General features: G+C 50.1%; 1 protein-coding gene across 1 annotated transcript in view; it reads left to right on the forward strand.

The window, feature by feature from the left end:
- Nucleotides 1-27363, forward strand: part of DISP3 (dispatched RND transporter family member 3) — a 50717-nt gene that overhangs the window by 11602 nt on the left and 11752 nt on the right. Inside the window, exons 2-11 of the mRNA XM_082615201.1 lie at nucleotides 8031-9129; nucleotides 10071-10290; nucleotides 18385-18521; nucleotides 19451-19585; nucleotides 20015-20175; nucleotides 21651-21790; nucleotides 23419-23567; nucleotides 23804-23965; nucleotides 25100-25261; nucleotides 27205-27318. Of these exons, the coding sequence (XP_082471327.1) occupies nucleotides 8034-9129; nucleotides 10071-10290; nucleotides 18385-18521; nucleotides 19451-19585; nucleotides 20015-20175; nucleotides 21651-21790; nucleotides 23419-23567; nucleotides 23804-23965; nucleotides 25100-25261; nucleotides 27205-27318 (2476 nt within the window). The 5' untranslated portion in view covers nucleotides 8031-8033. The remainder of the gene's footprint in view (nucleotides 1-8030; nucleotides 9130-10070; nucleotides 10291-18384; nucleotides 18522-19450; nucleotides 19586-20014; nucleotides 20176-21650; nucleotides 21791-23418; nucleotides 23568-23803; nucleotides 23966-25099; nucleotides 25262-27204; nucleotides 27319-27363) is intronic.

Consider the following 27363-nt stretch of genomic DNA (forward strand, 5'->3'; position numbering starts at 1 on the left):
CCATGGCCGCTGAGCCTGCGCGTCCGGAGCCTGTGCTCTGCAGCGGGAGAGGCCACAACAGTGAGAGGCCCGCATACCGCAAAAAAAAAAAATAAATAAAGTGTGAGGGCCGATGTAGCAGAGAATAGAAAAGTCAGTTCCAGCCGACTTGTAGACCTGGCCATGAGCAGGGGCCAGGTTTGGGGCTCTTCCCATCTTTGAAGCTCATCATGACCATACTAGCTGCTGTGACTCAGCCAGCAGGGTGTCACCACCCCATTTTTCAGATCAGGAAACTGAGACTTGCCCAAGGCACCCAGTTAGTGGCAGAGCCAGGGTTTGAACCCAGGGCTGTCTCTCCCCCTTCCCCCCAAAATCAGGCCCCGGTGCTCTTAACACCTGACATCCCTCTTAGTGTTGGGGGACCAGTTCTGTTCCACTGAGCCCACCAGAGAGAGAACACACAGACTGGGGGAAGCTTAGGCCGTCATGACCATGAATGTTGGGTTCCTCTGGTGCCGGCTGGGATGTTTCCCCTGGTGATATATTGATGAGATCAAAGCTGGTTTGCCTGATATATATCGAGCTGTTGGGCTTCCAAGTCAGTGCCCACAGTTTCCTCGCCGGCTGTCCACCTGGGGAGGCCAACTGTCCTTCATGTGCTCCATCTCCGCAGCCTGTCCTTCTCTGAGAAATGAGGCTCCTGGACGGGCTCACCACAGAGCCCCTCTCCCAGATCCCTTCCCTCTCCCACCCCACCTGGACTCCCAATAAATAAGCGCAGACTTTCTTTGGGGGGAGAAGTGGTCGTGTACATCCCTCTTCCTGCCCCCTGTTGGCAGATTTAGCCGATAGAATGGTATTTCTTAGGGGGCAGGGGGTCTAATGGGGAGTAGGTGCACGTGTTTGCTTCAGCTGCAGCTGTGAAGCCAGATTTCTTCAGGGCTGGGGCAGGGAAGATGGGGGTGACAGGTTTAGGGTCTTCTTGTTGGGGAAAAGTCTCAGAAAGCCACCCAGCCACACTCCTTCCTCTGTGGATTTGAAGGGCATTCCCTGTCTCTGTTGCCATTTTCATCTGAGATTCTGGATAGGACTCGGGGCTTCTTGAGAGAAGAGTCCAGGAGGATCCTAGGATCCAGCTGCTGGGATGGGGCTCCCTGCTTCACCCCCACTTTCCCTCTGGGGAAATTATATTAGTGGGGGTCCTCCAGAGAAACAGAACCAATAGGATGTTGATTAGGTAGAGAGAGAGATTGAGAAGAGTTGAGGCATCCCGACATCTGCAGTTGGCAAGCTGGGACCCAAGAGAGCTAATGGTGTAGCTCCAGTCTGTGTCCAAAGGCCTGAGATTCAGGAGAGCTGATTATGTAAGTTCCCGTCTGAAAGCCAGCAGACTCGAGACCCAGGAAGAGCCAGTGTTTCAGTCCGAGTCTGGAGACTGGAAAAGACCGGTGTTCCAGCTCAGGCAGTCAGCAGAAAGCGTTCCCTCTTACTCAGCCTTTTTGTTCCATTCAGGCCTTCACCTGATTGGATGAGGCCCACCCACACTAGGGGAGGCCATCTGCTTTACTCAGTCTGCACATCCAGAATCATGTTTGGTCAAATGTCTGACATCCCATGGGCCAGTCAAGCTGACACATACTATTAACCGTCACATCTATGCTTTCCTTGAAGGGAAGGCCAAGCATCCAAGGCTGGTGGAGACTTCCTTCGCATCATGCCCTGAGCTGCCTGTCACCTACTAAAAGCAGAATTGCTGAGACTTGCGTGCTTTCAGGTCTTACGGGGATGCTACAGGCCTGCTAAAGGGCAGTGGGTTTCCTCAGTGAGTATTTACATCTCAGCTCGCAAGGAACTCAAAGGCTGCTTGGAATGGTGAAAAGAACATGGGCTTCGGGATTAGTAGACCTGAGGTTCAAATGCTAGCTCCATGCCTTATTAGCTGTGTGACCACAAGAGAGTCTCTTAACCTCTCTGATTGTTTATTACTCTGTAAGATGGGGATGCTTATAAAGCCTCCCTTGCAGGGCTGATATATGAGAGAAGGTGCTTGCACATGGTAGGTGCACAGCTAATTATTATGTTATGATTCTCTTCCTGGGTGTCAGTTTCTGCATTGAGCTAGTTGGGTTTCCGGCTTCATCCCATCTGTATGATTTTGACCCGGTTTTATCACCATGTCTCCAATGTATCTGCAGCCTCCTGGCCTGAGATGGAGTACTCAGGTATCCAAGAAGAATTTGGAATTCTGGATAGCAGGCACATAGCTGGGGCATATGGAGGCTGGCAGACTCTTAGAAGATGGGGTATTAGGATTTAGGGCAGTGACGCCTAGTAGGAACCAAGCCCTCGTCTTTCCTTTCCTCTCTTCTCCACTTCTGATGAACTAAATTCACCAAAGTGGTAGATCCATAACCAGAGAGTAGAGAAGGGCACAATGTCCCCACTGCAGCACATCAGGAGGAAATGGAGCTGTTTGACTCAAAATATCTCATTTTGAATTTCTGCCCAAATCTCTCATCCCAAGAGTAGGAAAATCAAAGATCCCAAGATGTTTCCAAGAACCAGAGCTGAACCAGGGAGGCAAAACACCCCTAGACGGGAAGAAAAAGCTGATTAGCTCCTAATTACCATTAAATTATACATACATATACGTGCTTTAAGCCGAATCTGCAAGGCTAATGTGATTTTTTTATTACATTTTAATAGTCTGGCTGGGATGGGGAAATGAAGAAGGAAGGGTTCTGTTACCCTTCGTCAGAAGGAGGGAAGTTGTAAACAGGGATACAGGCAGCTCAGGCATGGGGCCACATCCCTTGGAGCCTTTCTGGAGAAGAGCAGGGCCCAGTGAGGGGCTGAGGGTGTCTGAGACAATACCGTCTCCCACCAAAGCCCCGTTCTGTCTGGATGGGGAAGTCCGTCTGGCTTGTGACTTGAAGAATGCCTCTTTCCTCGACCTTAAAAATAGCTTCCCTATGTTGGCTCTTTGGGTACCCATGTTATCTTCTGTCAAAGAGTTGAAGGCTGTTAACAAAATCCCTTCTACACACATACACACATGTTCTATTTTTAAATAACAGCATTATCCCAACCCTAGGGCTGCCAAAAACTGCCTCCAGAATCTGGTGATGGAGCAGATGGAGCACTCCTTTGAGCCAAGTGTCCCGGCTCTGCCATTGAAATATGACCTTGGGTAAGACCCTTTGCTGGGCTTAGTTTCTAAGCTGTGAAATGAAGGAGTGGGATCAGGTGTGCTCTGATGTCCCTTCTGAGTCTGATAAGACAGGATCTACTTCCTGGTCATTTTAAAGACTCCTGTGTCCATCTCAGGGGAATAGAAGATTCCACACTCACTCACTCATTGGGCATTTGCCACCTCCGGCTCTCCCTAGGTCCTTCTGCTTTCTAACCAGGATCTCTCTTGCTGCAACTCTCCATGTTGCCTCTCCTTGGAGGACAGAACCCTCCCCCGTCCCATGCCTATTATAGTAACTCCTCAAAAAGTTGAAGGCTGTTAACAAAATCCCTTCTACACACATACACACATGTTCTATTTTTAAATAACGTTTATTTCTGATTCTAAATGTCCAGCTGTACCCGATCATTGTAGAAAAATTGGAAATAGACAAGTATAAAGAAGAAAATAAAAGTCACCCATAATCCTCCCAGAGAGATAACCACTATTAATGTGTGTGTGTGTGTGTTGTTTTTTTTTTTTTTTTGCGGTATGCGGGCCTCTCACTGTTGTGGCCTCTCCCCTTGCGGAGCACAGGCTCCGGACGCGCAGGCTCAGCGGCCATGGCTCACGGGCCCAGCCGCTCCGCGGCATGTGGGATCTTCCCGGACCGGGGCACGAACCCGCGTCCCCTGCATCAGCAGGCGGACTCTCAACCACTGCGCCACCAGGGAAGCCCCATTAATAGGGTTTTTAAATGCATATATATGTAGATTTTGTTTTTCTGTTATAAAATCAGGATAATGCTGCAAATGTGGCCTTGGGTTGCCCCAAGCCTGGCCTTGAAATTGGACCAGGTTCTTTCTCCTGAGGCTCCTCAGGGTCTGCTGTTCCCTTGTAGGCTGCTGTCTCGTTTGCTTTTCTCAAGAGGAGGGAAACCACGGGAAACCACGTTCCGTGAACCTTGGTTCATGGGCACGCGGGAGGCCCAGAGTTTCGACTGTCTCTGAGTGTGTGTGTGTGTGTGTGTGTCAGAGACAGATGGAGAGGGAGGGAGAGAGCAAACATGTCGATCACTGAGCAGGGGCGCCCTAGGGGAGATCACAAAGGCAGATGACAGTCCCCCGTGACCACAGCCCTACTTTGGGCTCTTTGTCTGAGTCAATGAGAGGTATTGAAGGAACCATCCTTATCTCCTTTCCATGGTGCAGCTGGAGCTCTTCACTAAGCTAATCAGTTCCCATAATTTGAGAAAGGAAAACACATATGCGATTTGCTGCCCATCCTGGGAGGGGCCGCTGAGGACAGGGTTGCCAGCTGAGGCATTGGTGTCAGACCCCAGCTGGCAGCCGGGCCTCCGTTGGTTTGGTGGATTCTCTCAGATTGCACCCACCCTCCCCTTGGCCTGCAGATGAGGGCTTCTCAGAGAGTCTGGAGGTGTCACAGCTGGAGGGACCTGGGCTTTTACCATCCCACTGCCAGATGGGAGAGACAGGGTACCAAGAAGGGATGGGACATGCCCAGGGCATGAAACTTTCCAACACAGAAAGTTGGAGGCTGAGCTGGGTCTGGAGCCATGTGTAATTTCCCACCTGGCAACTTTCCTTTTCAGGGGTAGACTGAGAAGGCGGGCATGGTGGTGGAGGCGGGGAGGGGAGTGCTAGACAACTCATCAGGTCCACTTCCACCTCGTCCATCTCATCCTCTCCAAGATCCTTCCCACCCCAGGCAGAAGAAACCATACTCTCTGCCCTATGCTTACACTGTTTGGTGTCTGACTGTCCTCTGTCCAGGGGAAAGTTCTACCTAATATCAAACCCAGCTTCTTCAGAGATTCCCTTTCCTTCCTTCATTTAACAAATATCTGCTAGGCACTAACCTCCCTCCCCAGAGTATTTTAGGCCACAGGAACACAGCAGGGAACATGACAGCGAAGTCCCTGCTCCCTTGGAGTTCATGTCCACCGAGCTGTGGGGCTCTCACTGGGAGGCAGAATGGGTCACTTAAATCTAGCAAGTATAGTCTGCAGGGCACAGAGTCATACATATGCAACAGGGCTCCACTGCAATTGTTCAGTTACTGTTGCTATGGGACAAACTATCCCAACACTTAGTGATGTATGACAGCTGATATATTATGTTCATGGATTCTGTGGGTCAGGATAGGGCAGGCACAGGAGAGGGTGGCTTAGCTCGACTCCACAGTACCTGGTCCTCAGCTGGGAAGACTAGAAGGCTGGGGGTAACTTGATGGCAGGGGGCCCAGAATCACTGGAGGCATTTTCATTCATATGTCTGGTGGTTGATGCTGGCTGTCAGCCAGGTTGTCAGCAGGAGCTCCTACACGTGGTCTCTCTGCATGGGCTAATTTGGGCTTCCTCACAGCATGGTGGCGGGGTTCAAGGATGAGTGTCCCAAGACAGCCAGGTGGAAGCTGCATCTCCCTTTTTACCTAGCCTCAGAAGTCACAGAGCATCACTCTGCTGTGGCCACAGCCCACCCAGATTCAAGGCAAGGAATACAGACATTACTTCTTGATGGGAGAAGTCTTAAAGTCACATCATGAGAAGAACATGTGAGGTGGGAGATATTGTTGTGGCCATCTTTGGCAAATACAATAGGCCCCATGGGTGTTTTAGGAGTTCACAGCCTTTGGGGAGAAGCAGAGTGTAAAAGAATAGTAGCTGTCATTTCCTAAGCCCTTATACCTACCAGGCACTGTGGTCAGCCTGCTCTGTATATCATCTAGCAACCTCGATGGTGAGTACTGTTAGCCCCGTTTTGCAGATGGAAACACTGAGGCTCAGAAATGCTACACTGTCTGCCCTAAGTCATGCAGCTGGGATTTGCACCCAAATCTGTCTGCCTCCAAAACCATGGCTCTTAACAATCTGCTACACTGCCTCTCCCTCCCTGTCCCTAAGTAGTTTTTACCCCCAAAGTGTGGTGAGAAGCTTAGACAAGTAGCTTGGGGGTGGGGGGTGCGGGGTGTTCAGATCTGGGAAGGCTTCTTGGCAGAGGTGACACTTGAGCAAGGCCTTGAAAGATGTTTTAAACTTGGACATCTGGGGAAGGGAGTAGCATTCCTGATGGAGTAGCAATGGGATAGAGGGATCACCCAGGGAGTGCTGACATGACTCGGAATCCTGGTCTTAGACCCGCTCACACACCAACACATTGTAAACTGTACCCTGGGCAAGGCAGGCTGAGGCTGGCGGCCAGTGGATGAACTTAGTCCCCAGAAAAAAAAATGCAGAATTGACCCCTGTCCCTTTCTACCATATTACCATCAACTTCCTCCTTCAGCGGCTGGGAATGGGGTGGAGGTTCCCCCATTCCCCCACCTCCACATGCAGACCTGGGTTTGCCCTTTGGAGATGGGGTGAGTCTGAGCTGCCTCTGGTTCACTTCCACAAGTTTCTGCTAAAGCAAATTGGGCCTCAGTGCAGGTAGCATCCCCTTGGCAGGCTTGTGTTAGGGCCTCAGAAACGGGAAGTTAAATGTTTGCATCCATAGGAATCTCGAATATTACAGAAGCAGTTCCTGCCCCTTCCAGGCCTCTCTCCCTTTCAAGTCTTCCTCTCCCACCCACCCTCGGCACCCCCTTCCTCCTCTTCTGTCCCCTAACTCCACTCTCCTGTCCCTCTCCAGTTTTCATCTTTCTCTGTCTCGCATCTCTCCCGTGTCCTGTCTCTCAGTCTCTGTTTCCCTCCTTCTCCTTGCCCTCTCTTCTTCACTTTCTTTGGGCTGAGGGCAGCCCCCTCTCTTCCTGGACAGACAGTCTAATTGAAATGGAGCATTCTAGAGAATGTTAATAGGAAAGACAGCATTAATTAGCCAGCGCTGGCATAATTAGCTTCCCCTTCTCACTGCCTGGCCTCTAACTGGATAATGAGTCTCTCTCCGTCCAGAGGGCAGGCAGGACAAGGGGACAGGCCATGCCCGGGGATGCCAGAAGGCATCTTGCCTTTGGACCACCCTGCTGGAGTCCTCAGGCTGCCCTCTCCTGCCAGGCCCTCCTGCTGCTTGGGCCCACGTCTTGGGGAGACAGATGCCCGGCCCCTGTCTGTGCCTAAAGGTTTGACATCCCTGGAGCTGCATATTAAGTGGTCCGAGCCTGACAAACAGTGGCCACAGCTGCAGTGTCCCAAAGAGGGGGTGGGGAGCTATTGAGAGTTCTTGAGCAGAACTATGACAGGCATCTAGCCCTGGCAGAGCCGCATGGGCAATGGCTGAGCACATTACAGTCCCCAGAGAGAAGCAAAGAAATCTGTTCAAGTGACAGATAATATACTACGCAGACTGAAAGTGCTTTCACCCTTGACGCTCCCCACAGCCACGTGAGGCAGGAATGGCCACCTCTGTTTTATAGATGAAGACTCTGAGGTTCAGGATGCAAACTAGGGTCTGACTCCGAACAGCATGCTCTTTCCCTTCTACCCTGATACTTTTGGATGCCTTTACAGTTGCTCGTTAAATAAGTGATTGCAGCAAAGTCACACCTCACACTGGCTTTGAGTTCTAAAATCAGAGGATGCAGCAAAAATTGGGAAATCATACATCGTCAAAATTCCCCTCGAATATCCCTTACACGGGGAGGAATATCTCTTCTGTTTGCAACTGGGCTATGAGTCTCCTTTTTCTGTGACCTTGAAAGCCCTGATCTAGTTGGGAGATGTGATGGGCAAATAATAGGATTTTTCTTTCTGTTTTGTACACATGTGGTTGAATTCAGTTAAGTGCCTGCTTGATGCAATTCCATTGTAGTATTTGTCTTGGTTATGAGTGGGCAGGGTTAACGCAGGGTGGACGACTGCAGCTACAGGGCACCATCCTCTCCTTCTCTGCAGCCTGCTGACCCTCTCCCTCTCCTGTAGGCTATGGACTCGGAGGATGACCCCTTGCTGCAGGATGTGTGGCTAGAGGAGGCGCAGGAAGAGGAAGAGGAAGCAGCGGGTGAGGCCTTTAGGAGGGCCCAGAAGCCAGGGCCCCAAGCTGGGGCAGGGGGGCAGTGTTGCTGGCGGCACTGGACCTTGCCCTCCCGACCCCCAGCGTCAGGCTTCTGGAACACACTGGGCTGGGCCTTCACCAATCCGTGCTGTGCGGGGCTGGTGCTCTTCCTCGGCTGCAGCATCCCCATGGCTCTTTCAGCCTTCATGTTCCTCTACTACCCGCCGCTGGACATTGACATCTCCTACAATGCCTTTGAGATCCGCAACCATGAGGCCTCCCAGCGTTTCGACGCCCTCGCGCTGGCGCTCAAATCCCAGTTTGGGTCCTGGGGGCGCAACCGGCGCGACCTGGCCGACTTCACTTCTGAGACGCTCCAACGCCTCATCACAGAGCAGTTGCAGCAGCTACATGTAGGCAATCGCTCGCGGCCGGCCGCCCGGGTCCCGTACCAAGTCCCTGCCGCGCTAGAGCTTGGCCCAGGATTGTGGGACACCTCCACCGCTCAGAAGCCAGCAGCCAATCGGAGCGGGCGTCTTCGGCGAGAGACTCCACTCCTGGGGAGCCTGGCCGCCAACCAGAGTGAAGCCCAGGTGAACCAGGGGCTGGACAAGAATGGGCAGCGCCAACCCAGCGCCCCTCCCCCCGTGGCGGCTGCGGCCAATCAGAGCCGTGCCCGCCGAGGCACCTCGCGTTGGGACTACTCACACTCCTATGTGAGCGCCAACACCCAGACGCACGCGCACTGGCGCATCGAGCTCATTTTCCTGGCGCGTGGCGATGCAGAGCGCAACATTTTCACGAGTGAGCGGCTGGTCACAATCCACGAGATTGAGCGCAAGATCATGGACCACCCGGGCTTCCGGGAGTTCTGCTGGAAGCCCCATGAAGTGCTGAAAGACCTGCCGCTCGGCTCCTACTCTTACTGCTCCCCGCCCAGCTCGCTCATGACCTACTTCTTCCCCACTGAGAGGGGTGGCAAGATTTACTATGATGGCATGGGCCAGGACCTGGCCGACATCCGGGGTGAGCAGCCCTGGGTGTGGGTGGGGCGGGGCCTGTAGGGACCAGGTCTGAAGGAGGCTGGAGGCGGGGCTTGTAAGGGGTGGAGGCTGAGGGTAGGTGGGGCTTGTAAGGGAAGGGGGTGGTTAATGAGGCTGGGAGCGGGGCTTGGAGGTTAAGGGAAGGCTTGATTCTTGACTCAGTACTTCACAGACTGGTCGGAGGATGGGGTCGGAATTGGCTGTGAGGTGGAGTCAGGCTGGAGCTGAGTGCTGGGCAGGCCTGGGGGCCATTATTGAGGAAGGGCAGGGAGCTGGGGTTGGGTGCAAGATGGGATCTGAGGGAGGCAAGGAAGGAGGTTTGTGTGCACACCTGGATTGAGGGAGACTGGGAGTTGTGCTGTGGCCAGAGTTAGGCTTGGGGTGGGGCTTGGGCGTGAGGTTGGTTAGAGGGAAGGTGGGGTGTGGTTACAGAGAACTGGGCATCTGGAGAGAGGCTGGGCTTGAAGGAAGATCAAGGTGCATTAGTTTGAAGTATGTTTGGGATGGGACTTGAGAAAGGATGGGGAGGGGGCCAGAGGCTGGCTGTGGAGGCGGGGCTTGGGTTTGCCTTTTAAGGGGCACATGGGCGGGGTTCTAAGCAGATGGAGGCGGGACTGGGATGGGAAGGAGTTACAGGACTGCAGAGACTGAGCCTTGGAATTAGGTGAGGTTCAAACTGAAATGAAGGTGTAAACTTAGTGGGAGCCGCCTGAGCATATCTGGGGGGCTGCTCCCCTCAGACAGCTGTGATTTCTCTAAACTATCCGTTCTGTTAGAGACAGTTGGAGATAGCCCAAGCTGGGACAGTTTTGCATTTCCTTAGAAAGGGGGTGAGGTGCTGAGGAGGGCAGGATGACCCTGATGGAGGGTTGTTGGGAGCTGACCCACTGAGCTCCTTGGACCCCTTGACCTCTGCCCCTGCAGGCTCCCTAGAGCTGGCCATGACTCACCCGGAGTTCTACTGGTATGTGGACGAGGGCCTCTCTGCAGAAAACCTCAAGAGCTCCCTCCTGCGCAGCGAGATCCTCTTTGGAGCACCCCTGCCCAACTACTACTCGGTGGACGATCGCTGGGAGGAGCAGCGGGCTAAGTTTCAGAGCTTTGTGGTCACCTATGTGGCCATGCTGGCCAAGCAGTCCACTAGGTAGGCAGTCCAGCTGCACCCGGTGTGTGCCTGGCCTGTCCTTGTTTGTACCAGGAAAGGGCTGTATTAGCGTAGAGAATTGGTTTCCAGGTGGTTCTTTTCTCATAAACCCCAGATCCCCTTACCTGCAACCTTTTCCCTAAGAGATCTTTCTTCTCAGATCAAGGGCAGAGCCAGATACATCCTCATCGTCACCCTGACAGATGAAAGGACGCTTTTCCTGATCAGTGCTGATGGTTTAGTGAACATGACAGCTTTGGAGGAACTTCTGCCCTGGAGGTCTTTGGTATTGATTTTCTCCTGAGGTGGTGCTAGAAGGCTTTCTGGAAGGAGTATTGACCAGGGCATAAGGAGTTCCTCTCTGCTTCTACTATCCAGGGAGATAGTGGGCAAGTCACTTCACTTCTCTGGGCCTCTGATACTGGTAAAACGGGGATGATGACTCCTGCTACCCTTCTGCAGTCATTAGGAGGAGACGAACTAAGAGATGTGAAAGAGCTTTTGGGCAGTGGGTGCTTTGATCGTCCTCCAGCCCTTGGGATGTGTGTCTGAGAATACAACTGGGCCTCTCCCCATCAGGAAAGAGCATTGGATAGCTCATCTTCTGTCAGTCCTGCAGGGCAGTAACTCCAGTGCCTCTTGGTCCTCTGCCCTGACAAGTCAGCCCCCGGCACAGGAGGAATGAATCTGACTGAAATACCCTCGTTTCTTTATTGAGCAACTACTGTAATAATCAGAGCTAATATTTATTGAGTGCTTACCCTGTGCCACACACTGTTTGGAGCCCCTTATACACATCATAAGCATCTTAAGCATATCAAGTTATTAGGTTATTATGGATAACTTGTGGATTTGTTTCTGTGGTCTGTTCTTTCACTTGGTTTTTGGTCATGGGGTCCTGCCTGTGAGTATGCCTGGTAGTTTTTACTGAGTGATGAACATTGTATATAAAACCATAGAGGTCCAGATGATGTTATTTCTTCCAGAGAAAGTTTATCTTTCCCTCCACTAGGCAGATGGAGTTGTGACTGATCACCTTAAATAGTCAGCAGTTACACGAAGTCGAGGCAGGTTTGCAATACTGAAAATTCTCAGCCTACCTCTAGTTTGCCCTTGGTTCTCTAAGATGTTCAACTGAGAGCCTGGAGTATTCTGCAGAGCCCCTTCCCCTGACAGGTTTCAGACCCTAATCTTTGTCTCTCAAAACTGCTAAAAATATCTCTACTCTGTTTTTTCAGAGCCTTTCTGCTTAGCTTTGTAGCCTCATACTCCACACGGCCCCAGTATTTGGCAGAAGTGCTGAGGAAGAAACTGGCTTTATGCTATGCTGGTCTGCACGTCTCTGCCCAAAGCTCTGCTAGTTTTTCTGACCCCCCGCCTAGATTTTTAGCCTCATGCCTGTGTTCAGAATCAGCAAATACCTCTAGGGTAAACACAGCCGTAGAAGGGGAGCTTACCTTTTGTAGGTTCTTTGCTTTCTGGAGTCTTAGCCCTCTAGTTCTCATTGCTTCAGGAAGTCTCTAATGTCATTAAACAGATGATTTCTCAGTTTTATCTGACTTTTTAGTAGTTCTAGGCAAGAATATTGTTCTTGCATGAGCTATTCCTTTCTACTTGAGAGTAAAAGTCTGGGCCCATGACTTTTTATAGCCAGTAACTAAGACAGGACCTGGAACCTAGAAGGCATTCTATCAAAGCTATACAAATGAATGAATGAATAAACAGTTGATTGAACTTTCAGTTTTCTACTCTAATGAAAGATGAATTAATCCATTTAGTTCAACAAAGTAGATAATCCAAAGATCTTTTCTACTTGGTTTTTAAATGTCCTGTTTGGTTTTTTAAACAGCTTTATTGAGGTATAATTGATATACAACCAGTTGCATATACTTAAAGTTTACAGTTTGATTAGTTTTGACCCATGTATACATACACCATGAAACCTTCACCACAATCAAGATAATGAAGAGACCCGTCACCCCCAGAAGTTTATTCATGTCCCCTTGATAATCACTCCATCCTGCCTCACCTTGCCTTCCCACTGCCACCCCAGGACCACTTTCTTGTTTTTGTTTTTTTGTTTTGTGGTATGCGGGCCTCTCACTGCTGTGGCCTCTCCCGTTGCGGAGCACAGGCTCCGGACGTGCAGGCTCAGCGGCCATGGCTTATGGGCCCAGCCGCTCTGCGGCATGTGGGATCCTCCCGGACCGGGGCACGAACCCGTGTCTCCTGCATCTGCAGGCGGACTCTCAACCACTGCGCCACCAGGGAAGCCCCACTTTCTGTTTTTTATCACTGTATATTCATTTTCATTTTCTAGAGTTTTATATACATGGCATCATATAGTATGCACAATTTTGATTGCTCTCTTTCACTCAGCCTAATTATTTTGAATTGTATCCATGTTGTTGCATGTGTAGACGGTTTATTCTTTTTAAATGCTGTGTCGTATCCATTGTGTGGAGATGCCACCTTTTGTTCATCCACTCACCTGTTTATGGGTATTTGGGTTGTTTCCAGATTTGGCTATTGCAGATAGAGCTGCTGTGAACAAGCCTTTGTGTGAACAAGTGCTTTCATATGTCTTAGATAAATACCTAGGAGTGAAATGACTAGATCATATGGTAGGTGTGTGTTTAACTTTTTAAGAAACTGCCAAATTGTTTTCCAGATTGGTTGTACCATTTTGCATTCCCACCCAGTGTATAAGAATTCCAGTTCCTCCACAACCTCTCTAACACTTGGTACGGTCAGTGTAAAAAATTTTAGCCGTTCTACTAGGTGTGTGGTGATATCTCATTGCAATTTGAATTTGAATTTCCCTAATTACCAGTGATGTTCCCGTGCTTATTTGACATCCATTTATCTTCATTGGTGACTATTTAGATCTTTTGATCGCTTTAAAACTGGTTTTACATTTAGATCTGTGATATTCCATTTTTAATTAATCTTTGTATATGGTGCAAGGCATACACTATGAACACTTTGTATATATTGTAATGTGCCGATGTTTATTTATTATTTTTATATGACTCTCCAGCTGTTCCAGCATCATTTGTTGAAAAGATCATTCTTTCTTCACTGAATTGCCTTTGCATCTTGGACAAAAATCTTTGTCCGTATATATGTGAGTCTGTTTCTGGATGCTCTGTTCTGTTCCATTGATCTATTTTTTATTTGCACACCAGTATTACACTGTCTTGATTATGGTAGCTTTATACCATGTCTTGTGCAAGTGTTAGTCTTCCAGCTTTGTTGTTCTTTTTCAAAGTTGCTTTAGTTATTCTAAGTCCTTTGCATTTCCCTATGAATTTTAGAATCAGCTTGTCCATTTCTCCAAATAAAAGTCTGCTGGGATCTTGATTATGATTGTGTCAAATACACAGATCAATTTGAGGGGAACTGACATCTTAACAACATTAGTCTTATGACTAATGAATGTGGTGTATATGATGTCTTTTGTCAGATTTATCCCTATTTCATATTCTTATGCTATTGTAAATGGTATTTTTAAAAAAATTTCATTTGGCAATTGTTAGTTGCTAGTATATAGAAATATAATTGACATTGGGTCCTGCAACCTTGCTAAGCTCCCTTATAAGTTCTAGAAGATTTTTGGTAGATTACATTTGATTTTCTACATAGTTAATTATGTCTTTTGCTAATAAAGACAGTTTTACTTCTTGCTTTCCAATTTGGATGCCTTTTATTTCTTTCTCTTGCCTGAATGCACTGGCTAGAACATCCAGTACAATGTTGAATAAGTGATGAGAATGGACAATGCTGTATTATCCCTGACCAAAGTATGTAGATTTTTTGTAGATGTCCTTTATCAGGTTAAGGAAGTTCCCTTCTATTCCTAATTTGCTGGTGTCTTTTTTTTTTTAATCAGTAAGGAATATTCAGTTTTCTCAAATGCTTTTTCTGCATCTAGAGAGAGATCATACAGTATTTCTTTTTTAGTTTAATATGGTGAATTACATTGATTGAGTTTTTAATTTTAAACCATCCTTGCATTCTTAGGGTAAATCCCCCTTGGTCATGATATATCATCCTTTTTATATAGTGTTAGATTCTATTTGTATTCTTTGTTCATTGGTATATGTTCATGATGGATACTAGGCTGTAGTTTTCTTGTAATATCTCTGTTTGATTTTGGTATCAAAAATTTTTTTCTTAATTTATTTATTTATTTTAGTTTTGGCTGTGTTGGGTCTTCGTTTCTGTGCGAGGGCTTTCTCTAGTTGGGGCAAGCGGGGGCCACTCTTCATCGCGGTGCATGGGCCTCTCACTGTCGCGGCCTCTCTTTTTGCGGAGCACAGGCTCCAGACGCGCAGGCTCAGTAGTTGTGGCTCACAGGCCCCGTTGCTCCGCGGCATGTGGGATCTTCCCAGACCAGGTCTCAAACCCGTGTCCCCTCTACTGGCAGTCCCCTCCACTGTGCCACCAGGGAAGCCCTATCAAAATGTTTTACAGGATGAGGTAGAAAGTATTGTCCTCTCTTCAGTTGTCTGGAGAGTTTGTATAGAACTGGTATTATTCTTCCTTAAATGTTTGATAGAATTCAGCAATGAAACTGTCTGGATCTGGAGTTTTCTTTATGGGAAGGTTTTAACTACAAATTCAATTCTTAAATATACATATAGGGCTATTAAAGTTATTTCTGTATTCTTGCACAAGCTTTGGTAGTATATTTCATGAAATTTGTCCATTTCATTTAAATTGTCAAATGAAATTGTCAAACTGTCAAATGACATTTCATTAAAATGTCAAAGTGATTCATAATATTCCCTTATTATTTTTGAATATTTATAAAAACTGTAGTGATGTCCCTTCTTTCATGTGTGTTTTATCTCCTTTTTTCATGATCAGTCTGGCTAGAAGTTTATCAATCTTACTGATCTTCTCAAAGGACTAGCTTTTGGTTTCATTGATTTTTCTTTGGTATCTTTCTGTTTGTTTATTTATATATTTATGCTCTGATCTTCATTATTTCCTTTCTTATACCTACTTTATATATATTTTTCTCTTGTTCTTCTTTCTTGCAGTAGAAGCTGAGGTCACTGATTTGAAAGCTTTCTCCTTTTCTAATATAAGTGTTTATTGCTATAAAATTACCTTTGAGCATTGTTTTAGCTCATCTCACACATTTTGACATATGCTTTCATTTTCATTCAATTCAGAATACTTTCAATTTTCCCTTTTGATCTCTTCTTTGACCCTTGTATTATTTAAAAATGTGTTAGTCTCCAAATATTTATGAATTTCCCAGATAGTGTGTTGTTGTTAATTTTGAATTTAATTCTATCATGGTCAGAGAACATGCTTTGCATGACTTAAATTATTCTAAATTTATTGAGTTTTGTTTTACGGTCCAGTGTATGGTCTGTCTTGCTAAATGTTCCCTGTGCACTTGAAAAGAATGTATATTTTGCTGTTGTTTGGTGGGGTATTCTATAAATGTCAATTAAGTCAAGTTGGTTGATTATGTTGTTCAAGTCTTCTATATCCTTACTGATCTTCTGTCTAATTGTTCTAGCAATCATTGAGAAAAAGGGTTTTGAAATGTTCAACTATCATTGCAGGTTTGTCTATTTCTTTTTTCATTTCTATCAGCTTTTGCTTCATGTATTTTAAAGCTCTGTTGTTAGGTCCAAAGCATGTAGTATTGTTGTATTCTTTTAATGAACCGAGCCCTTTATCATTTTTAAATGACTTTCTTTATCCCTAGTAATATTCTTTGCTCTGAAATTGATTTCATTTGTTATTAATGTAACCACTCCAGCTTTCTTTTGATTCATGTCAGCGTGGTATATTTTTTTCTGCACTTTTGTTTTTAACCATTTGTGTCTATATTTAAAGTGAGTTTCTTGTAGGCAGCTGGGTCTTGATTTTTTAAAATCTAATCTGACTGTCTCTGCCTTTTAATTGGGGTATCTAGACCATTTACAGTTAATGCATTGTTAATATGGTTAGACTTAAGACTATTTTATTTTATTATTTGTCCCGTATATTCTTAGTTCCCTTTTTCCTCTCTTCTGCCTTCTTTTAGACTGAGAATTTTTGATTATTCCATTTTTTTTCCTTTGTTGTTTTTTGAGTTATATATATTTAGTTTAGTGGTTGCTTCAAGGTGTATCGTATACATCCTTAAATTACAGTGTATCTTCGAATGATGTTAAACCACTTCATGTATAGTGTAACTATATATGAATAGTATACCACCATGTCCTTCCTCCTGGCCTCTATGCTACTGTTGTCATATATTTTATTTTCATATACGTTATAAACCCCATACCACATTATTGTTATTTCTGTTTAAACGGTCAGTTATCTTTTTAAAAGATTTACATAAAAATAAGAAAATTTGGTACATTTATTCATGTCGTTACCATTTCCAGTCCTTTTTATTCCTTTGTGTAGATGTATATTTCCATCTGTAATCATTTTCCTTCTGCCTGAAGGATTTTCTTTAACATCTCTTGTAGTGCAGGTGTACTGGAGATGAATTCTTTCAGCTTTTTAAAAAAATTATTTATTTTTGGCTGCGTTGGGTCTTAGTTGCTGTGGGGCGGCTTTCTCTAGTTGTGGCGAGTGAGGGCTATTCTTCGTTGTGGTGCGCAGGCTTCTCACTGCGGTGGCTTCTCTTGTTGCAGAGCACAGGCTCTAGGTGTGCAGGCTCGGTAGTTGTGGCTCCCGGGCTCTAGAGTGCAGGCTTAGTAGTTGTGGCGCACGGGCTTAGTTGCTCCATGGCATGTGGGATCTTCCTGGACCAGGGCTCGAACCCGTGTCCCCTGCATCGGCAGGCAGATTCTTAACCACTGTGCCACCAGGGAAGCCCCCTTTCAGCTTTTGTATACTGAAAAAGTCTTTATTTTGCCTTTGTTTTTCTTTCTTCTTTTTTTTTTTTTTTGCGGTACGCGGGCCTCTCACTGCTGTGACCTCTACCATTGTGGAGCACAGGCTCCGGACACGCAGGCTCAGTGGCCATGGCTCACGGGCCTAGCCACTCCGCGGCATGTGGGATCTTCCCGGACTGGGGCACGAACCCGTGTCCCCTGCTTCGGCAGGCGGGCTCTCAACCACTGTGCCACTAGGGAAGCCCTTGCCTTTGTTTTTGAAATATGTTTTTCAAGATATAGAACTCTGGGTATAGAATTCTGGGTTGACTTTTTCCCCAGTTGGTAAAGGACCTTGCTCCATCGTCTTCTCACTTGCATTGTTTCTGAAGAGAAATCTGCTGCCATCCTTATTTTTGTTCCTCTGTGTGTAATGCATCTTCTTCCTCAGGCTGCTTTTAAGATTTTATCTTGGTCACTGATTTTGAGCAACTTGATTATGATGTGCATTGTTGTTGTTTTATTCATGGTTTGGGGGTGCTTGGGGTCCATTGCTTGAGCCTTTTGAATCAATGGGTTTATAGTTTTCATCAAGTTTGGAAAACTTTCAGCCTCTTTTGAGAAGTCACTAACACATATATTAGGCTGCAGTGAAGCCTGGAAACTCTCTCAAGCAAGTAAGTCAGGGTAAGCATAGGGTCCATTTTGTTTCTCACCTCTCAGAGATCACCATTCTTTGTTATCTCATGTCTCATGTATTTTCTTATGTTTTTCATTAGTTTCACTGGGAAGGTAAGTCTAGATTTCATCTTGTTACTCCATCTTGGCCAGAAGCAGATCTCCCTCCTGTTTGTATTTTAAAACTCAACTTGACTAGCTTGGTGAAGTTTTTCTTATTAAGAATAACTGCTGTTAAATGCACACTAGCGGTATAAAACCGTATCTGGAAGCTGGTTTGAATTTAGAATTTTGCTGTGAATAATTAAGAATTGGAAGATGACATAGAATTTGGCTATAATTGATTATTATTTGTGTAGAGCAGTGGTCCCAACCTCACTGATAATTCAGCCCCACCCCAGACATTCTGATTTCATTTGTCGAGAGTATGGCCTGGACATCAGGATTTTTGGAAGTCCCCCAGGTGATCATAATGTACAGCCAAGGTAAAGAGACACTGGTGAGGTGGATGGCTCCCAGACCTCCTCTATCTCTGATCCGCTTTGTCTTTCCTCTCTCTGTGTCCTCCCTTGTTCAGCAAAGTGCAGGTTCTGTATGGGGGGACGGACCTCTTTGACTATGAGGTTCGCAGAACCTTCAACAATGACATGCTCCTGGCCTTCGTCAGCAGCAGCTGCATTGCCGCCCTCGTCTACATTCTCACCTCCTGCTCAGGTAGGGTTCCTTCAAAAGCCCCGCGTGGAGCCAGCCCCTTCTCTTCTTCCAGTGTGCTTCTCTCTGGACAAAGCCTTCCTGCTCAGGGATGCCAGAAATGGTCTTGAATCCACTATGTCAGAACTGGTGGGGGGAGGGGTGCTCAGACATCACCTTCTAACCCCAGGCAGGTAGACTGAGGTTCAGAGGCAGGTTGGGCCATGCCTAGGGGCCCCCATTCCCATGACCTCCCACAGTTGAACCTTTTTCCCTTTGATCATCTTTTTCTTGCCGATAAACTTGCTGATAAGTTTTGGGGAGTCTGGAGTATTGGACACCTTATGAATTATTCTGTAGCCTGTTCTATAGTCCCAGTCAGCTGCCCTTAGTCCCCCAGTTTACTTTTCCACCACCATCTCCCCATATACCTTAGCTGCTTCTTTCTGCATATACAGTAGGTGCTCTCTGTTGCTCAAGTGAATGAGAGATTGGTCATACCTTCAAAAATGGAAAAGACCTTCATTCATCCATGTAACAGATATTACTTGGGCACCAACTATGTGCCAGATGCTCTAAGGTGCCAGGGATACAGACACATAGTGAGCATCACAGACACACTTCCTACCTCCATGGAACCTCTAGTCTACTGGGGTGACAGATGTAAATATATAATAATCCCCCACTAGCACTTGAGACAAGTTCTGCAAAGATGAGGGCCCATAAACAACTTGACTTACTCAAAAATGGCTTCATTTGCCACTCAGCCCTCCTGCCCAGCCCCTTCTCTGGGTGCAGAGAACTGTGCTGGGCTAGATGGGGTGGTAGAGGTACGCCCTGGGGTTGGGGTGGGTGTGTGAGGCAGGACCCAGCAGGGGCCAGGGACACTGAAGAGGTGTGTTCCTCTGGGTCCACCCACTCTCTCCGTCCCCTGTGCCTCTTGCCCTGCCCAGTGTTCCTGTCCTTCTTCGGAATCGCCAGCATCGGCCTCAGCTGCCTGGTGGCACTCTTCCTGTACCATGTGGTCTTTGGTATCCAGTACTTGGGCATCCTCAATGGGGTGGCTGCCTTTGTGATAGTGGGCATTGGTGAGTTGCCTCTGTTGCCATGGTAATGGGCCCTGGGAACTTGGGAACTCTGTCCCCAAAAGGGCCTTCTTCCAAGAGGCAAAGCCTGGCTCCCATGGGGGCTCCAAAAAGTCCCCTTTCAGACCTCGGAGGCTTGGAATTGGGGTGGCGGGTGGGTAGAATATGAGTGGTGGGTGATCCTTGGCATATGATGGGTGGAGCCCCCAAGGAGTGGAAGGAATGGGTAGCTATTCTGGGTGGAGGTTAAGAATGGTGGGAAAGGTGGGAATGGGGCTAAGATTTGGAGGAAAGGGCCTGGTTCTGGTGGGGGCAGGGGTGAGGAGCGAGGAGCATGGAGGGTGGGGCTTGGGTTCCTGGCCCAGGTTGGGTCTGACCGTGGACACGGCAGAGTGATCCTGAGCCCTGCTGGCCCGGGGCTCCCTCCCGTAGGCGTGGACGATGTCTTTGTATTCATCAACACCTACCGCCAGGCCACCCACCTGGAAGACCCGCAGCTGCGGATGATCCATACCATCCAGACGGCGGGCAAGGCAACCTTCTTCACCTCCCTGACCACGGCTGCCGCCTATGCAGCTAACATCTTCTCCCAGGTGGGAGCCCGCCCTCCCCGCCCCGACCTGACCTCCCCGTCCCTCCCGTGCACACCTGGCCCCTGGTCTCTGCTCTTCCTACCCGTCCCTTCTCTTGGGGCCACGCAGCCTCTGCCTCAAGTTTCCTGCCACGTCCCTAGAGTCCATTCTTTTCTCATTAAAAAAAAAATTTTAATGGAGTCTAGTTGATTTACAGTGTTGTGTTAGTTTCTGCTGTACAGCAAAGTGAATCAGTTATACATTTACATATATCCACTCTTTTTTAGATTCTTTTCCCATATAAGCCATTACGGAGTATTCAGTAGAGTTCCTTGTGCTGTACAGTAGGTCCTTATTAGTTATCTATTTTATATATAGTTGTGTGTATGTGTCCATTCCAATCTCCCAGTTTACCCCTCCCCCACTTAGAGTCCATTTTTGCTACTAGTCATCATTACCAGAACTTAACAAATGGGAGAATTATAATAATACAAATAGTGTTTCTTACTGATGCTTGTTAGTGATAATCCAACCTCTGTCCTGAAGGGCATTTGGCAGTTTCCAAGGGTCCCCCAGCTGGTAAGTGGTGAGCCTGCCCATGTCTCCTGACCGGGGTCCAGGGCCCTCTCCACCCACTGGCTTCACACCACATGGTCATGCCTCACGTTCACTTTTCTCTCGCTGACCCCACGCTCCTTCACATCTGAGTTGGGCTCAGGAGAAGGATCTTAGGCCAGATCCTTGGTGCCAACAGAGCCTGTAGGACAGTGAGCCTGCCTGAGTCTGAGAGGTTTTATGACCTGGGCTGAGGATCCCGTCTAGAAACCACTAGGTGCTTTGGGATTCTCCAGGCCTTCCTAGAGAACCACATCCAGAAAACAGGCAGAGCTGGGTTCACATCCCACCTCTGCCATTTTCTGGCTGTGTGACCGTCAGCAGGTTGTTTAACCTCTCTGAGCCTCGCTTTCCTCATGTATGGATCATCAGGCACTGACATGAGATGATTGTGAAAGTGTTTCACAAACAGTGAAGGCCTGTCTGCTTGTTGGCTACAGTTTCCTTCTGACTGCCACACCCTGTGCAGGTCCCTGTGACCCTGTGCAGGGCGCACACCCATCCTCCCTATTCCCATCACAGCAGCTTTCCCTCCCTTCCCCCTCGCCGACACGTGGCCTGCTCCAACAGGGCATGTCTTCCTCTGTCCTTCATGTAATGAGAGTTATGGAGTGCTTGCTCTGTGCTGAGCACTATTCCGGGCAGAGGGCTGCAGTGTGGACCAGAGGTGGGACTCTTCCTCCCCTGCCCCAACCCTGGCACCAGCCCGGCCCTCTGACGACCTCCTAGGCCAGTGCCTCTGTTCCAGCAGCCCCGGCCTCCTCATCCTGCCTCAGTCTGAGGGTGGTCGGGGGTCCTGAGTGCCTCGCTGCAGAGTCCCCAGGCTCCCTGGGCTCCAGGCCTGATAGTCCCACATCCCCCCTCTACTTCCCCATTGCCAGATCCCGGCCGTCCACGACTTCGGCCTGTTCATGTCTCTCATCGTGTCCTGCTGCTGGCTGGCTGTGCTCTTCACCATGCCTGCTGCCCTGGGCATCTGGAGCCTTTATATGGCGCCGCTGGAGAGTGCCTGCCAGACCAGGTGAGCTAGGCAGGGGGTCGTGTCCTCCTCTCACAGAATATCCACAGCAGGCCCTTGGGGGGCCATTCAGCACACCCTCCTATCTCCCAAGAGCCTCGTGATTCACCACTGAGCACCTTCTGTTTGCCCAGTCCTATGCTGGGCACTCCTGGGGGAGCAGAAGAAGAAGAGAATCCTGTCCAGTAGTTACATCTGATCACCTACTGTGTGCCAGGAAGTGGGCAACGAGCTTTTGTACGAGATCTTACTGCCACCCTCCCCAAGGACCCTGGCAGCTGGGTCCTCTTATTTCACCCATTTTGTAGACAAGGAAACAGAGGCTTGGAGCAGCTGGGCAACTTTCTCAAGGTTACCCATTTAATAGGCAGTGGAGCTGAGATTTAGACCACATAATCCGACTCCAGATCCCATGCTCTTAGCCGCCACGTTGAATGTCCTCAAGGTTCTCATCTTGGGGGAGGAACCATATTTAGGTGCAGTGAGTGGTGTGCAGAGTTGAATGGATCAGCCCAGAGACGCTGCTGAAGGTCTAGGGGTTGGGGTCTCGTGGGCCAGGTGGTCAGTGGCGGGGGGCGGGGACAGTGACCAAATGGAATCCAGCCTGGGTGGCTGCCTGGGTTGGGAGTCCTGAGGAATGATGGGGGGTCTGGGCTTGGGGCAGGGCGTGCAAGGGCAGGACTGCCAGGGGTCCATGACAGTGTCCACCTGACCATGGTGGGCCAAGGAGGGGCAGCGAGGAGCTCAGACTCGGGCCCGGGACGCACTCAGCTCTCCCACACACACACCCTGCTTCAGGACCACCATGTATGGTGGTACGGGTCGGGCACTGGACAGGGGCACTCTGGCTGAGGCACAGCGGTCTGCACTGTAGACGTTCAGATGTGACTATTTCTATGACAGTTTTGTGACACAGAAGCAAAATGTCTTGGGTAAAGGACTCCTTGTTTCTAATCTCTACAGAGACACCAACTAAGCCTACGCTGTCCCACCCCCCGGTCTGGGGCAGTGGACGCAGCAGTCTTCCCAGTCCTGGGCTCCAGCCTCAGCCTCTTTGCCTGGCGGCTGTGGAACCTTGGACCTAACCTCTCTGCATCTCAGCTTCCTGTTCTATAAAATGGGTACATGGAACCCCGTGAGGATTAATGAGAGAATCTTACTGCCTGGCACGTAGTATTCCTGGCACATTCACCGTGTGCACTGTTCTTGTCCCCAGTCCCTAGGGTGAGCCTTGTGTCCCTCACATTCACTCCAGCCGAGGCCTCAGCTACACCCTCAGCCCAGCCCCACTTCCCCGTCCTCCTGGTGTCAGGGCCCTGGGCACACGATGGGGGAGACATGATTCCCCTGCTTTGGTCACCCTGATGCTTGGGCAGCTGCGAGTCATCACCCCCTCTCCCTGGGTAATGGTTGCTGTCACCATTTGTGTCCCCAGAGGAAGAGTGGCACCCAAGGGCCCCAGGGGAGATGGCGCTCGAGAGAACTCAGGTGCAGGCCCCTGGAAACCTGTGATGCGTGTCCTGTGTGAGCTGTCGGCAGCGGTGTGATACCTGGGTTCACATGTAGCCGGGACCTTCCCCCGCCTTCCCTGGACACCCATGACTCACCCTCTCCTCCCACTGTCTCCACAGCTGCCACCAGAAGTGCGGCTGCAGGAGCTCCCTGCACTTCCCCGGGGATGTGTTTGCTGCTGCTGAGCGGGCTGGGGGCAGCCCTGCTCAGGGCCCCATGCCCTACCTGGATGATGACATCCCCTTGCTCAATGTGGAGGAGGAGCCAGGTGAGAGCTGGTGCGGGCCTCCCGCTGAGCCTGCCGGGACCCAGGGGCTGCCTCGGCCAGGGGAAGTAGCCCTTGGCGAGCTGGTATGAGGACAGGCTGGTCCTGAGGGGTGGGGGTGGGGGCAGGACGAGATCCCCATCGGGCGTTTGGCCTTCCCCGGAGAGGGCAGGGACCAGGGTGGGCTCTGACCCGCTTCTGGACCGGCCCTCTGACAGGCCGCTGCTCTGCCCTGGCAGTGTCGCTGGAGCTGGGAGACGCGTCCCTGGTGTCTGTGCCCCCCAAGGGCCTGCAGCCAGCCCCCGATGGGGGCAGCCGGGGGCAGCTCATCGCCCAGCTGCAGGAGCTGCTGCACCACTGGGTCCTGTGGTCGGCCGTCAAGAGCCGTTGGGTGATTGTGGGTAAGTGGGCTCTCCACTCTCCTTTCCCCCATCTTGCAGCTTCTCCCAGTGCCTAAGGCGTGGGGGACAGACCCCACCCCATGCAAAGAACGTGCACGCATTGGGAGCCCGCCCGTTTCCCAAATGAGCTAGAGGTCAGAAACCTGGGCTGGTGTCCCTCACTCTCGGAGCTTTACCCCCTTGCTGCGTAGAATAAAGCTGGTTCCGTGATAGCTGTTGCTTATTGAGCACCTACTATGTGCCAGTGATGAGGCTGGGCAGCAGAGCAGAGCGCCCAGTGCTTGGGCTCTGGATTTAGTCCACCTTGGCTAAGTTGGAATCCTAATTCTGCCGTGTACAAGCAGTGTCTCCTTGACTGCGCCAGTTAGTCTGAGCCTCCATTTCCTGTCCTATAAGTGAGGATAAGAATAGTATCTATCGGGCTTCCCCGGTGGTGCAGTGGTTGAGAGTCCGCCTGCCGACGCAGGGGACACGGGTTTGTGCCCCGGTCCGGGAAGATCCCACATGCCGCGGAGCGGCTGGGCCCGTGAGCCATGGCCGCTGAGCCTGCGCATCTGGAGCCTGTGCTCTGCAATGGGAGAGGCCACAACAGTGAGAGGCCCGCGTACCTCAAAAAAAAAAAAAAAAAAGAATAGTATCTATCTACTAAGGCAGCTGTGAGGAAAGCCACAGTGTATGTAAAGAACTTAGCCCAGTGCAAGGCATGTAGTAAGTGCTCAGTGAAAGTTAAGTGCTACTATTATTAATTATCATTATTATCATCACTGACTGTATTTATGTCTGTGTAAGATCAAGTGGAGATGCTGGCTGTTTATAAACTGTTAAGGGCTCTAAGATGGTGGCTGGTTCTTGTCCAGGAACGTGAGCTTATAGCTTACAGTCTGACCACCAATGACACATGTAACAACCGGCCCCTACCTCCAAGGGACGGACCCCTAGCAGCGTCACCCACCGGCTTGCACGCTGGGCCTTTGCCTTCTCCCTTGGGATACCTGCCCCCCCTTCCCCCTCCCGTCCCCATAGAGGGAGCAGCTCTTCCCCAGGGCTCTGGAAGCCCCGGCTGTGAATGCCCGCACCCCACCCCACCCCACCCCCGGCCCCAGCCCTGCCTAGCGCAGCGTCCTTTCCTCGCAGGGCTCTTCGTCTCCATCCTCGTCCTGTCCCTGGTGTTCGCCAGCCGGCTCCGCCCCGCCAGCCGGGCCCCGCTGCTCTTCCGGCCGGATACCAACATCCAGGTGCTGCTGGATCTCAAGTACAACTTGAGCGCCGAGGGCATCTCCTGCATCACCTGTTCAGGTGAGGGTTTCCTGCCAGGGTGTCCCCTGTGGGCCCTGCCCCTTTTGGAGTCCACGTCTCCAAGACGAGAGATGTGAGATCCAGGCTCCCCATCACAGTATGACCTCAGGCCAGTCACTCCACCTCTAAGCCTCCGTGTTTTCATGTTTCATTAAACGAATACTTACTGGGTGCCAGCTGTGCTGGTGCTGGGGGCAGGCCGCAGTGGGCAGGACAGGCTTCTCGAGCTCAGGGAGTTCATTCCACTGCTGGGGCAGGCCATATAATAGTAGATCTGAGCTGTGGTGGACTAAAAGGAGGGTGACTGGGGAGCTCAGTATCATGGAAGGCTTCTTCCTGGAGGAGGGAATGTCTAAGGCAAGACTTAGCCTGCCTGGGTTGGGGGGAGGGAGGGAAGGAGTTGACCAAGCTGGGAGAGGAGAGGAGAGAAGCGGTCTAGGCAGAGGGGAGCACCAGAGTGGGAAAGACCAGGGCCACGTTTGATGGAGATAGTTGCAGGAGCTAAGGCTAGCCAGGTGGGCTGGGCCAGGGCCTGCTGGGGTACAGTGAGGAGTCTGGATTGGATTGTAATTGGCACTGGAAGCTAGTGGAGGGCTTTAAGCAGAGAAGGACCAGCTGCTGTGTGGTCGGAGGGCCAGCGTGAGTGTGGCTGGGAGCCCAGGTGGGAGTCTCGTGCAGTCATCTAGACAAGAGACAGTGGGGGCTGGAGCCGGTGTGGCCGATGGTGACAGTGAAGACAAGAGGTTTTCAGGAGGTGAAACCCACAGGACTTGGTGATGGAGCACGTGCCGGGGATGAGCTAAGAGGTGAGATAAAGATGTCTGCTTGCCTTAGAGTTAGTCTGATCCAGGCTCTCGTCTTACAGAGGGGAGCCTGAGGTTGCAGTTGGGGCGGGGGAAGTCGACCCAAGGTCATACAGCTTTGCCGGGTGGTTAGAAACCAAATGAGGAGACGCTTGGGTGAGTGATTCCAGCTCCTGGGGGAAGACCCGCTGACTGCTGTAATTGCCTTCGTGTAATTAGGGTGGTGTTCAGATTAACCTGGCCTTCCCCTCGGTAAATGGCATTAGCCAAATGCATGATAATTGGCTGCAGCTCAGAGAGGTGCCCGAGGAGCCCCTCCTAAATTGGCCACGTCCCTGCTCCTCTCCCACCTGCCTGGGCAGCGAATTTCGCTCCAATGTCACTGCCGCTGCAAGGCCTCCCACCACCCCCCAGGGCCTGTCTGCTCCCACTTCACAGGTGGACAAACCCTGGGATGATCCCGAAGTTCCTGGAAACATCTGGAGAAGGGCCAGGACCCCCGCCAGAGTCCAGCCCCAGCCCCTTGTATCTCTTAGCCTCTGAAGTGCCTCTTAAAGGGGCCCTTCAGGCTGTAGCATAAAGATGCTCGGCTTTAGGGGCAGACAAGCCCGATCCTGGCGGGGCTCTGCCCCTCGCTTCCCCGAAGGTCATGTACCCTCCCTGAACCTCTGCTTGCTTGGGGCAAAACAGGAGGTCTCGCCGACCTCTGCTAGTTGATAACCTGCCATTTCTAATTATTCCTATTTATCAAGCATTCATCGCAAGCCAGACACGTTGCTAAGCGCATGAGATGCAGCATTCCCTTTTGTCCCTCAGCCACCCTCTGGAGGTACCCTCTGGGTGTCATCCCATTTGACAGAGGAGGGAAGGGAGACGTGGTGAGGATGAGTGGGGTAAGCTGCGAGTGTCTTTCTCTGGATGGCGCTGGCAGGTTCCTTTCCTTCGCCTTAAGATTCTTGAAAATTCAGCATTTGGCCTTTCTTCAGTTCCATCTAGTTTCTTTCAGACCCCTGATACCACCCCCTTCCCAAGCGGAGGGCCCTGGGGCCCATGTCCCTCAGGTTGTCTCTGTCCCAGCCTTGGCCGGGCCCAGCCAGGGAGGCCCTGCTGTCTGACACGGTGCGGGGGGTGGGGGGGTAGGTCTGTTCCAGGAGAAGCCCCACAGCCTGCAGAACAACATCCGGACATCCCTGGAGAAGAAGAAGCGGGGTTCAGGGGTGTCCTGGGCCAGCCGGCCTGAGGCCGCCCTACAGGGTCAGTGGGGAGTGTGCACAGGCTGGTGGGGCAGTGGGAGGTCCT

This window comes from Mesoplodon mirus, assembly GCF_964341445.2.
Source record: "Mesoplodon mirus genome assembly, chromosome: 3".
Taxonomy (NCBI): Eukaryota; Metazoa; Chordata; class Mammalia; order Artiodactyla; family Ziphiidae; genus Mesoplodon; species Mesoplodon mirus.